This window comes from Brachyistius frenatus, unplaced genomic scaffold (genome assembly GCF_029030835.1).
Source record: "Brachyistius frenatus isolate BFR_SWC_R1_liver_20210118 unplaced genomic scaffold, ASM2903083v1 Contig_41, whole genome shotgun sequence".
NCBI classification, from domain to species: Eukaryota; Metazoa; Chordata; class Actinopteri; family Embiotocidae; genus Brachyistius; species Brachyistius frenatus.
This window is the reverse complement of record NW_027210640.1, coordinates 2,345,450-2,358,746: the sequence shown is the minus strand read 5'-3', so window position 1 is coordinate 2,358,746 and position 13,297 is coordinate 2,345,450. Positions and strand designations below refer to the sequence as shown.

The 13,297-nt window shown below is 41.9% G+C and overlaps 1 protein-coding gene across 6 annotated transcripts in view; it reads left to right on the top strand.

The window, feature by feature from the left end:
• Positions 1 to 13,297, top strand: part of mast3b (microtubule associated serine/threonine kinase 3b) — a 38,230-nt gene that overhangs the window by 18,922 nt on the left and 6,011 nt on the right. For all 6 annotated transcript variants that reach the window (XM_069702318.1, XM_069702317.1, XM_069702321.1 and 3 more), the window contains 17 exons: positions 1,776 to 1,933; positions 3,708 to 3,783; positions 4,146 to 4,355; positions 6,494 to 6,595; positions 7,526 to 7,658; positions 8,546 to 8,613; positions 9,155 to 9,246; positions 9,432 to 9,640; positions 10,045 to 10,183; positions 10,490 to 10,622; positions 10,713 to 10,878; positions 11,145 to 11,246; positions 11,520 to 11,642; positions 11,997 to 12,109; positions 12,291 to 12,457; positions 12,680 to 12,801; positions 12,916 to 13,116. In XM_069702318.1, coding sequence (XP_069558419.1) covers positions 1,776 to 1,933; positions 3,708 to 3,783; positions 4,146 to 4,355; positions 6,494 to 6,595; positions 7,526 to 7,658; positions 8,546 to 8,613; positions 9,155 to 9,246; positions 9,432 to 9,640; positions 10,045 to 10,183; positions 10,490 to 10,622; positions 10,713 to 10,878; positions 11,145 to 11,246; positions 11,520 to 11,642; positions 11,997 to 12,109; positions 12,291 to 12,457; positions 12,680 to 12,801; positions 12,916 to 13,116 — 2,314 coding nt within the window. The remainder of the gene's footprint in view (positions 1 to 1,775; positions 1,934 to 3,707; positions 3,784 to 4,145; positions 4,356 to 6,493; positions 6,596 to 7,525; positions 7,659 to 8,545; positions 8,614 to 9,154; positions 9,247 to 9,431; positions 9,641 to 10,044; positions 10,184 to 10,489; positions 10,623 to 10,712; positions 10,879 to 11,144; positions 11,247 to 11,519; positions 11,643 to 11,996; positions 12,110 to 12,290; positions 12,458 to 12,679; positions 12,802 to 12,915; positions 13,117 to 13,297) is intronic.

The window sequence follows — 13,297 nt, the reverse complement described above, 5'->3', positions numbered from 1 at the left end:
AAATATACAGAATGTAAAAAAAAAAAAAGTACAGATTGGAACCACAAAATTTTGTCCATATAGAGATTTTAAGAATATTACCTATAAAATATCTTCCTTGAAAATAAAGCTGTAATTGTATTTACAGAGTGAGTTTGGAGAAACGGCATTGAAATGAGCAGTATATAATGGTGAATGAGTGCCCTACGTCTACGGTCAAAGTCTGCCATGTGGAGCTATTATAAGGGAGTTTATTGGGTAGGCCCGAGCACAGGCTCAGAGGTCAGTGGGGACAATAGGGCTCTTGAGTGGCCCTCACTGCCCTCTTTATACTGAGGCATTAGAAAGAGACTTCACAGATGCTGTCCCACTGGCACTCTTCCGTTCATGACACGTGGGCCGCAAAATTAAACGAATTGCCGGCAACGCACCGTTCACTTTGAGTTTACTCAGCGCCTCAGTACACATGGAAAATAGCTTATTTGTGTAAATAACGATGCCTCTGTGGGCTTTTATTATTGTTTACTCAACTACCTAAATTGGCGGTGGGGGGGGGGGAGTTAATTTTTTTCACATTTTTAACTACTATTCATACACTAGCTAAATTTATGCGCCTCATTTTTCGGCTCCATGGGTGGGTTATCATTTGAGGTGTGTGTTGACTTCTGGTTGGCAGTTGGTTAGAAAAAGTAAATATGAATATGTGAGTGGAAAATTCCCAACAGCCAAATGGAAAAAACTAAACATCAATAAATCATTCATGTTTTTAAACGAATGAGAACAATGAGTAAAGCTTCTTGATTTGACAGGCGCTGGTTCCAATTCAAGGAGAATTCTAAGTACAGGAGACATTTTAGTTTGCAAGGGAAACCTTACTGCTTTTGCCGTTCTCTAACTGCCCTGTTTCAACCTCAGCTTTGCCTAACTCATCTGAACACGTCTGTGGTTTTGAGCCTGACTGACCTATCCCTCTATAAAAGAGTGATGCCACTTAAAGGGCAGCAATGACAAGTAGCAACGTCCTCTTGGAAAAAAGGAAACGGCCGGCTTTACTGAAGCGGCGATCTTGACTTTGACAAACACAAATTGCTCCAAATAGCACCTCGTAAATCTGTGAGGCTTAGCGAGGTCGCTCTAATTGTATACTTGGCAACATCGCTTGGTCAGTTTGGGAAGCCGTTCGTCTTTTGTAATGTTACAGTGAAATGTTGGAATGTGTTGCATCCAAAACCTGGTTTATTTGGCTTTTTACTGTGTGCGAGGCCTTTCGAGTCAAACCAGTTTTATTGGGTCATTTAAGGGAGCAGTTGGTAGGATTTGGCAGGATCCATTGGAAGTACAGTAACCCAGAAGGGACAAACCAAACACTGGGTGTAAACAGTGCCTTTACCATAGATTCTCCTGCATGCTTGAAAGGGGAAGGTGAAGCGAGGCAGGTTCAGTTAGTTGCAATCTGCAACCTCACCACTAGATGCCACTAAATCCCTCACACTGCTCCTTTAACATACTTCCAATCTTGAACAAATTTAAAAGCAGCTAGCAGCAACGTAATTAATTCACTACACAAGATATAAAGGCCTCGTATAAACATTGGCGTGTGGTGTTTTTATTTCATGTCCTTCAGAATTTACCTGAACAATAACACTTATCATTCAGTGTTATCTGAACAACCACATCGGGTTGGCGGAGGAGATGGTAGGTGTGGTTAAATAGCCATCAAAAGAATGTCAAGATTTAAAAGCTGCTGACTGTAGAAATAATTTTCTCCTCTAATGGATCCATCGTTGTGTCTGTAGTCCTCCTCATCCTCCCAGGAGCGTCTTCACCAGCTCCCCTACCAGCCGACTCAAGATGAGCTACACTTCCTCTTCAAACACTTCCGCAGCACAGACAGCATGACTGACGAGGATGGACGGCCCTCGGCATTCATACGTCCTCGGTCTCGGAGCCTCAGGTAGTCAATCCGGATTTTTACCCTGCAATTAAATGAGTCTTACTGGCAAATACATTGTTTCCTTCTATAAAGCTGCATATTCAATTCCCAAAAAGTTTATTTCTGTTGAATATATCAGTAGTTATTCCAAATTATACAAAACATACACATCTCCTAAAAGGTTGGTCTTAAGTCTTTGCGATCCATGTTTCTTGATGCTGCCGTTTATTTTTATAGTGAGTAAAAATGTAGGAAAGCATAGATGGCAGCTTATTGAGTGGAAAGCTGAGCTATCGTAATCGCGTCACCTCACTTTCAAGGCTTTACTGACACCGATTAAAAGGATTTCGACATCTGCTCACAGTCTGTGTCCTTTGACAGTCTTTTTATTTCAAGTTTTTAAAAAAAAATACACAACTCGCTTATGTTTACCTGGCCTTATCAATGATGAAACAAATATGACACCGTACTTCACATTTTGTAAAACCTTTAAATGTCTATTACTACGTCCTGGACCCAGATACATAGTAACATTCACCTGTTTTACAATCCGGACTGAGCCCCGTGTAAACATCTGTTTTGTGTTGCTTCTTGGCTCATCGTTAAGTCAACTCAATTAATATTTAATGCATATTAAATGCAGTAATCCTCCTCAAGGGATTAACTACCTCTTCGATGCACAAAACAACGTTCCGGATCAACTTCGAACAGCGACTTCGTGTTTTGCACTGTGCATGAGGTCCCCGGTTTCGTTTGGTAGTTGCAGACTTGTCAGATGTCAAGATGCCACTGCACCATGATGACCACGAGAAATTCACAAGCGAATGCAGAATTTGGCGCCTCAGCTACCTCTCATCGATTGCGCACGCCTGTTGACCGGGCAGGCAGGTGGAGAACTGACTTGCAGAGCTGTGCGGTTTCGACAACTTTTTGTGTGTTGGCTCTGCTCTGTGCTGTTTGTGCGATGCCTGAGTGCTCCGTGTTCTGGCACCATGGTGTGCCGCGTGTGGGCGTGCTAGCTAACGGAGCGCCTCGGGGATCTATCTGATGAACTGTAGTCGAGGGGTGGGCTGGTTTAGGGGAGGTGGGGGTTGGGGGGAGGGGGTGCTGATGCAGAGTGCCACGGTGAGCTGCAGCAGTCTGTGTTGGGCAGCAGCCATCCGGTGTAACAAAGGTTTCTTTCATGACAAAAAAAAAAAAAAAAATGGCTTATGGAGTCTGTTTGCATGTGATAGGTGTTCCCTCCATCTGTTCTGTTTGAAGCTCCACCAAGCACGATTTTCCTGTAAAAATACACTCGTCTCATCGTCCTCAATACTCAAGTGGTGTTGCAGTAAATGACTAATTGATTGATTTGGATGATTCACACAGTTTGGCCAGAAGAAACCTTGGCTGTCGGTACAGAAACATGAAAACCTGACAGTAAAATCCACTCTGATTGCAGCTTTAGCAGCTGAAGAGCAACAGAAATCGAATGCTGGCTCACATTATTGTTTTTCAGGGGGCTAAAATTTAAAAAAAAATAGTAGAAAATGTTGAGCTCAAAAATTTGCTTTCAGTCCCACCCACACAAGGAGTTCAGAGTTGTCGCGTGTATGTTTGGTTGGGCTGAACTGAATTCACTGCTGGTCATTTCTCGATAACTTTGATGGCCTTGGTGACACAACCTTTTTCACACCCTATCCTTAGCTTAGCTCAGTGGCTCAGAGGAGAGATGCACAGGATTGTTTATTGATAAATGTCACAGTGTTGATCAATTAAAATCTACTAATTTGTTATTTTATTTCTGTTGTAGCCCTGGGCGATCAAGTGTCTCCTTCGATAACGAGATAGTCATGATGAACCATGTTTACAGAGAACGTTTTCCAAAGGTACGTACTCGATATCTGTATATTAGTATTTGTGCTGAAGACATATTAGAAGCACAAACGTGCTCAGCACTGTGCTGCGCAGTTTGCTGGGACTTAATAAAAACCAATATTGGTTGTTAATCCACCTCAAAGACAAAAACATTTGGTTCCAAGATAGAGAACTGGACAGAAGCTGGGCCTGAGCTTTTAATGCCACAAGTCTCTACAGGTGACAAAACGATTGTTGAGTCACTGGTAGTGATCAACGAATATATGGATCCACCCACAGGAACATTAAGGACATTTAGTGCCACGCAGAGTAAAAATCTACTGCTTCCTTTGAATGTTTTAACTGCATGCTTGTGTGCTTGTCCTCTCTGCAGGCCACAGCCCAGATGGAGGAGCGCTTGTTGGAGATTGTCACCCACTGCTCTCCAGACAGCTCCCTCCCGCTAGCCGACGGGGTGCTGGGCTTCATCCAGCACCAGTTGGTCGAGCTGGTCAGAGACTGTCTGGACAAGTCCCAGACCGGCCTGGTTACCACCCGCTACTTTGCTGAGCTGCAAGAGAAGCTCGAAAAACTGCTTCACGAGGTGGGAAAACAGCCACTTGATTTTTGGTCCTACACAAATATTTACTTGATATAAATGAACCTCCTTTATTTTATACTGCAGTTTTACTAAACTCGTTGACTCGTCACATCTACTCGTGCGACTCATGTTACGAAAGGCCATTGATCGAGCAGGGGGGAAATGTGCAATCCGGCATGTCACTCAATAACCGTCCGATAGCCAAAGGCACACACAATAGATCTGGTGGTGGAAATTCTCAGTGATGGCGAGAGGCACTTTTTTGTCACAGGTTTTATGTGTGTTGTGATCAAACATCTATCTTTCTATAGCAACCTCTTCCTCTGTTTCTCTGCCTGCTGTCAGGCAGCAGGCATGGCCAACTCACTGTGCCTCCAGCTGAACTGATTAGTCTGTTCCCATACAGTGGAGCAAATGCTGTTCAGCACACTTGTTAAAAAGTGCAACAGTTTCAAGGATAACGTGTCACTTTCACACGTTTGCATTGTCTATGGCTCTTTATTTGTGATGTAATATATGTAGAGATACAGGTTGCTGCTGTTGTAACATTGTTTTTACTCTCACTGCCTGATACTTTTTCTTGGGAAACATCCTGTGGTGTGCAGAAACTAATAGATTTTATTCTTTTGCAAACTAAAAGTAACAAAAAATATATTTGTGCATTGCCTCCAGAATTTTGTAACTAAAGAAGCTTTATGAGAAACAACATTTGAACTCTGAACAGGGCCTTTTGCTATTTGTCTGCCTCTAGTCATTGTCTATGTGCCTGTTATGTGGAACATAGCAGCTCTACTGATAGCTGCTCTGGCAACTTTCGAACAGTAAACACATTCAATAGTGCTACCTAGAGAAAGTAAAAAGAAAAATGTTTGCGGGAATTGCACCACAGAAATGGTGTTTCCCCAGATTCCCCCCGACTGACGTAACATCGAGCGAGCATGTGAGGATTCTGTGTTTTCCACCGTAGGACGTAGCGCCGTGTGACTTTTCCAGTAACAAAACTGTCTTTCTCAAGCTTCCACATTGTGACATTCACATTGGATTTCTGTTGTGGGTTGAGCAGAGAGGGAGACTGTAACCCACTTAAACTCGTGTATCTCCACCATTGGTAACTGAGGGGAAAACTAAAGGAGTGTAACAAAGTTTTCTCCACCCGTCTCCCCTGTCTTTATGTTACCCTATGCTAAGCTAACCACCTGCTACCTGCAGCCTTATATTTAATGGATGGATGACAGTAGTCGTGAGCTTGTCATATTGCAGGCTGAACACTTTTATCTGACTTGGACACAGATGCCTGCTCTACTGTGCAGCCACTGTTTCACCAGCACACAATGTCACTCCAGTTGTCTCGAAAAGACGTCGTGGATGACTCATTAAAGACTCCACCCACCCACCCAGTGATTATTTTAATAATTCCTCATGGTTTAACGTGATGTCATCTCTGATGCAATTCTGTCCACCAGCGTCTGTTTTCATATTTCTGTTAATGCCATACCCATCTGCTCAGAACACACTGTCATATATATATATATATATATTTAGATTTCCTGTTTCAGTACAAAGCAGTCTTTTTCAGGGAAGGGAGAAGTGCTGCTAGGGGCGACAAACTGTGTCCGTCCTTTTGATCAGTTATGTTCCACGGGCACAGCTCAGCCCCGATGATCCTTTAGGGTCCTCTTTTTGTCAAATTGAATGAAAAGTTTAATTTTTTTGTAGAAATCGGGCAGAGAAAAACCTTTATCCATGATACATTCAGTATAACCCATAATTTCCCATCACCCATCATGTTTCAAAATCTGGCAACATGGAAATCATGGTTTTCCCATTTGCTCCTTCTTTACTTTTATTTGTTTTAGATTAAAACAAATTTTTTTTGCCATGAGTTTGCCTTTTATTAATTTTACTTTGAATACACTCCCTCAGCACAGCACATTCTGCAGAAACAGGTTTAGCAAATTTATATTGCTGCATATTTGTTCTTTTATCATTATCTTTTTAATATTGCCCATTTCAACATTAATTGTTTGTTTTTTCATTTTTAATATATTATTTTCATGTGTTTTGTGTTGAGCCAGTTGGTTAAAAGTGCTGCATAAATAAACTTGACACCATCTTTCCCCTGCTCCCCCACTGTTTTCCAGGCCTACGAGCGCTCTGAAAGCGAGGAGGTAACTCTCATCACCCAGCTGGTGAGGAAGATCCTCATCGTAATCTCTCGGCCGGCTCGCCTCCTCGAATGTCTGGTAAGCTGTGGAGGAGAAAATCTCTCCCTGATTAAAAACGAGATTACTTTGAGTGAAAACTGGTAGGAATTGGTTCACTTTAAATGACAGTCTGACCTTTATTCCCACTTAGAAAGTGGAGGTGTGTCACCAGAACATAAACCTCATGATTTTTGAAGGAAGAACTCTGAACAGATTCAATTAGGATCATTGTTGGTCATCCAGGGATAACTAGGCCTGTCACAATTTGTTTATAATCCTCTAATTGTAATTATTTGAGCTGACCACAATACATTTTCATAAGTGTTTGCATCAGTTTCATTCATCTGTATTAAAAACAACTGGATGAAACAAACAGAAATGTCAGCTTTCCATCATTAGTCCACATCGCTTTTCACCGTTGGAGGTTTGAATGGCGCTTGTTTAATGACATCATCTCATTATGCCTCCTTCTGTTATGTTTTAGGGGCACTTGAGTGGAGAATCAGCGCCACCAATTGTTTATCTTGACGTACTTAACTTCTACGAGTAGACCGACTGTGTTTTGATAAGCATCTGTTGACATGATCACAGTGGATTTAGCTGCAAAGCCAAACACCACCACCAATAAATGTCTCCTCTGGCTCATAAGGTGTATTATTGAACTACGATTACGCTTATACTATAAGAGTAGAATAAAATGATCAGACAAACGCAATCAAATTATGAATCATCATTTTTTTTGGATTAGAATTCATCATCAACTAAAATGTAATGATTGTGATGGCTTTGGGCATATCTAAAGTAGTAAATCAAAAGCAAATAGACTGCTCAGAAGCTGATGACCCCCCCCTGAGTTGGACCACTGACAGATTAAACACTTACCTTTGCTGTTTCCTGCTTTTGAGTCCAGTCTGGCAGGATATTAGCTTCAGACAATCCACAGTAATTACACCTGAATGCTGTTGACAGGAGTTTGACCCGGAGGAGTTCTATCACTTACTGGAAGCAGCAGAGGGTCACGCCAAAGTCGGCCAGGGAATCAAGACGGACATCCCGCGGTACATCATCAGCCAGCTGGGTCTGACACGGGGCCCATTAGAAGGTAAGAGGAATCGAAGCTTTGCACTCCCGAGTGGAGAGAGTCCCAGTCCTCAGGATACGTGGGACATTATGTCAGCATGCCTTCTCTTACCCTGTGACTCTGTAGATTATCTTACAGCACAGGTACTCCCAAATGGGAGAGAAGTCGATGATCTGATTAGGTTTCGGCATGAATTAGCATTTCAATGATTTCACAGACATTTCTGTAACTCTGTAACACTTTAAGGTAAAAAGTTCAAATTAATATGAAGTGTGCGGCATGCAGACCAAGGTGTCCAAAGTTTCTAATTATTGAGTTGATAAGCTTGATTAGGGTCAAACAAATGTTTCTCGTGAATTTGATAACTCAACAACAATACATAGTAGAGACTTCATACTTCTACCACATGTTCCCTATATGGAATGGAGGATGTGGTGAGATTCTTTTTGGTGCCCTGTCACAGACATTTGCATATGAATGAGCCCTCTGTGTGTTTTTTTTTTTTCGTTAAACACCTCAATTCAAACACAACCAGGGACACGGGGACCGTTACAGAGATGTGTTTTTAAAGCAGCTGGAGACGTCTTTTGTAACTGCCACTCTCTTCATATGTTACTTGGTGTCACTTCATTTGGATTAAATCCTACAATAAGCACCATACAGCAACACATTTGTATCAATTCAGACTGGACAAAGGCACCCTACAGTGTAACATGTAATCCAGTAAAACAGTTCAGGAACTTGTAGAATTTTTATAAAAAGTTTTACTGCAACATATTTAGCTTAAGGCACCAGGTTAGTGTAGCTTAACATTCAACACATGACGAGTTTCCAAACACCGGAGCTTGAGGACGAAGGAATAATAGAGGGAGCTGAAGAAAACCATTTTCTCCCTCTGTTTTTTCTAGACATGGTGCAGCTCGATCAGTTTGATGCCAGCCCTTCGGTGTCAGTGGAATCAGATGTCCATGTGGAGGTAAACTCACAGTGTAGTTATTGCTGACTAACGCACTTTCTTCATGCATCTCTTGTTTCCGATTGTTTTTGAGCCGCGTTTGAGCGCGAGTGTAGTAAATGTGTCCGCAGAGGATCAAGGCTGTTGTTGTTTAGTGGTTTCCAGTAACGCAGTGAGCCATTTTATTAATTATTAATTATAATTAGCTATTATTAATTAATAAATATTTCAAATCGGAGTCTTCTTTTCGTTAAGTGGGTTACAGGGAGAGCAGATATGTTTAAGTGAAATCTCTTCATGCAGATTAAGCAGAACATGTTAGAATTATAGCATATGATGTTTAATTCAAGGCTGTTTGCTTATAGAGCTCAAAATCTTGAATTGATTTAGATGTGAAGACTCTATATACAGTATTTGGACCACAAGTTGGCTCTTAATATACAGTGGAAGAAAATGTGTAGGAATATTATTTATAATTCTACCACTAATCCTGGTTTTATTGCTTCCCCATTTAATTTTTTACTTATCCATAAAGCATCGTGTTTCTGCTTCATCTGTACAGAATAAGGCGCCACAGACGCTGACTCCAACTCGAAGGAAACCTTTTGAGAGCGATTTTGACACCATCAAACTCATCAGTAACGGCGCTTACGGGTAAGATGAAAGCTCCACTGTTTGATTTTTTTAATTTATTTTTTTAATCTTAGAAGTGTTTTTTTAATGTTTAACTCTGTCTTTGCCCATGTTTTCTATGTAAATATCCTTAAACGATTTTTAAGACTTGTTATTGTTAGGTGTAATGATGATAGGTCTAATGTGGGTTGTGTGGTTTTTGACAGGGCGGTGTATCTGGTCCGACACAAAGAGACCCGCCAACGGTTTGCCATGAAAAAGATAAATCGCCAGAACCTGGTGCTGAGGAACCAGATCCAGCAGGCGTTCGTGGAGCGGGACATCCTGACCTTTGCCGAGAACCCCTTTGTTGTTTCCATGTTCTGCTCTTTTGAGACGCGACGTCACCTCTGCATGGTCATGGAGTATGTAGAAGGTAAGGTGGAGAGAGGCTGCTACGAATGGCGCATTTTATACAGCCATATGTGGAGGCATTATGTTTTTCAGGTTGTCAATCCATCCTGTGCTCGTGAAAATGTTATCTTAAGAATGCTTTGTGGGAATTCTTTCAAATTTACCACAAATGTTTACATAGATGTGAACTCAAGACCATCCCGTGTTATGAACTTGAATTCTCCGTAATGCCTTGAAGGAATTTATTCAAATGTGGTACAAATTGTAGTTGTTAGGTTATAGTTCCTTGATTGTTTATTTTACTAGCAGATTATACTGATAAGTCCATGGTTCAAATTTGCATTGTCCAGTAATACATACATAGGTTGTGTTGTTGGACATTCCGTTTCAAGGCAAATAGGTTTTAAGGTTTTCTGTTTTGTTTAGGTGGAGATTGTGCCAACTTGCTCAAGAACATGGGCCCGCTGCCTGTAGAAATGACAAGGATGTACTTTGCTGAGACGGTTCTGGCTCTGGAGTACCTTCACAACTATGGCATCGTGCATCGGGATCTCAAACCTGACAAGTGAGAACATTAACCAGATTCCACTTTACTATTGCGCAACGTTTTTGTGTGAGACCAGCAGTTCAGTTTGTAAATTCTGGCTTCTATCTTCGGAAATACTGTATAAATATTAAGATCCAGCTCTGGCCGAGTACTCCTGCTTTTATTAGGATTCATTAAATTTAACATTAGTAAGTTACTGAACAAATATTCACTCCTTCTTCCCCTGTTATATTTCAGTTCGGCTCGAATTGGATGAAAGTATAAAAAAATAAAATGCTTTGCTTTTGCTGATGATTTTCTTTTTTGGGTTTTTCCACCCAACAGTTTGTTGATTACATCCATGGGACACATCAAGCTGACAGACTTTGGTCTGTCTAAAATTGGCCTGATGAACATGACCACCAACCTGTACGAGGGTCACATGGAGAAAGACACAAGAGAGTTTATTGACAAACAGGTGAGGAAAAACATCCGTTTGAGACAGCAGTATGATCGAGACAGCTGCTTGACTTTGTCCAAACTGATCTTTGTTGGTTGGCTTGTGCAGGTGTGTGGCACTCCAGAGTACATCGCCCCCGAGGTGATCCTCAGACAGGGCTATGGGAAGCCAGTGGACTGGTGGGCGATGGGGATCATCCTCTATGAATTCCTGGTCGGCTGCGTCCCGTTTTTTGGCGACACTCCGGAAGAGCTTTTCGGACAAGTTGTCAGCGGTGGGTGTTGAAATGAGAGGATGACCATGAGAGGAAATATGTGCACCTGTTTTTCAAATATCTAGTCAGTCAGTAGGTGTGAGAATTAACTCTTCGGTGCTCATTATTAACAAACCTACAAAATACAAGTATGATAGAGAGCGACATCTTTGACAAGTCAGTCAAAACAAACTGCTGCTCGATCTTTAATGTCTTTGTATAACAGAGATTTTTAAGTTATTTTATATGTACCTCCTCTGATTGGCTTGTGTTTTTTTGATTGTCAGATGAAATCATTTGGCCCGAGGGAGACGATGCCTTACCTGCTGATGCCCAGGACGTGATCACCCGTCTGCTGAGGCAAACCCCGTTAGACCGGCTGGGAACAGGTACTGCTGAGCAATTAAGTGGTGATTGATACCAAAGAACTGTATTTCCTTGAAGTTATAAAATCCAATACAAGATTTTTGTTTCAAGAGGGAAATCAAACTTTACTAAATAGCATATACAAAGGCTGAATTTAAAAAAAAAAAAAAAAGTATATAATATTAAAATATAGGAGTAAAGAAATGTGTGGGAATACGGTGGAGCCACGAAGAGGATATCTTAATAATTGCTTGCCACTGAACTTAATGAAAACTGTGAATACTGTGTGGTTGTAGGCGGAGCCTCAGAGGTGAAGCAGCACCCCTTCTTCCTGGGTTTGGACTGGAACGGACTCCTCCGACTGAAAGCCGAGTTCATCCCTCAGCTGGAGGCGGAAGACGACACCAGCTACTTTGACAGTATGTTTCCGTTTCCTTTTTTATTGTGTTACATCTTGACTGCAGGACTCACAAATTATTTAGATCAAAATATTAACCAGTCTGAGAGCAGTGAACAGCATTTGTTGGTTCGGTTTATGACAGGATCTCACTTATTATTCAGAAGACCTTCTGCTGATTGAATATCGATGTCCAAATAAATCAACATCTGTCAAATAGATTACAGTTTTGTGCTAAAATTCTCCATATTTTGTGAAAACGATGGGTTTTTCCAGATAATACTGTGTTGAGTGATGATTTCTGTTTGGGATTCGACTTCTGAGTTTGAATGCATCTTGATTTCTTGATATATTTTTTTTCCTTTTCTGTAATCAGCTCGTTCTGAACGCTACCATCATTTAGCGTCTGACGAGGATGAGGAAACCAATGATGAAGAGTCTTCCTTGGAGATCAGACAGTTTTCTTCCTGGTCACATCGCTTCAGCAAGGTAAAGACTGCTTCGGTCTGTTGAAAGACGACATATTTGGATGTTTTTAAAAGTGGTCAGTCCTTTTAAAAAATGGGTACAAAAGGCGTGCATCATTATTTCTAAATAATATTTAGTTAAGTATTACATCCTTCATATTCAAAGGAAACATGACTCACCTTGTTCCCGTTTGTCATTGAAGGTTTACAGCAGCACAGAACATCTTGCGACGCCCTCCAACCTAAGCTTCTCCTCGGACCGCAGCCACAGTGAGGAAAAGGAGGACCGCGGGGACACGGGAGGACTCGGCCCCTCCCCGAGTCCAGCAGATGGCAGTGTGGAGCACAGGCAGTCTGGACGCATGGCCAGGTAGACCCAAGTGTACAATATATGATACTGTATGTCATGGGCTCCTTTTATTTCTCTTAAATTTGTATAGTTCATCTAATGTCTTTTTTCTGTTTGGCACTTTTTTTGTGTGAAAAGCTGCCAAAACAGAGCAGGAATAAACAGTTCAGTGTTTGTATGTTGATCCTTTGAACTTTTGCATGAGCTGATTTACTCATCCAACTGGTCTTTGACTGTACGTAGCCTTCGCCCCCGGGCCTCCTCCGGCTCCTCCCAGTCTGAGAGGAGCAGCAGCCCTCTGGTGATGAGCAGCACTCACAGCCTGGAGACGATGCCCCGCTTCGCCCTTTCCACCGATGATGAAGGTAAATCCAGACTTTGCACATTTCTTTTCACAAGATGTACAGGTATTTATACCACAGTTGTCAACAGCAGGCATATTAACATGTGACTTACCCTTCTTCCTGCGCTGTGTGTAGCTGAGGTCGTGGTTTCAAACCTTCGGAGGATCAGGATCCGCAGCAACAGCACTGGGGCCAAACACTCGTCCCCCAAGGACCTGGCCGGCCCTCGACGCTTCGGTAACCAGCTGGAGACGCCGGACAGACAGAGGCTCCCCTGTGGAGGAAAGGTTCCCAAGTCAGCCTCCGTCTCAGCTCTGTCTCTCATCATCACTACAGGTACAGGAGGCTGCCAGCACCAGCGAAAAGTCCAGCAGAAGACAAATAACCGAACAATGAGCCACTGCTCTTTGACACACAACCTTTAAACAAAATACCATAAATGTAAACACAGAATGGGATCCTGCTGTCACTCAAATCAACTTACAAATTTGGGTAAACATGAAAGTAAAATAGGTCT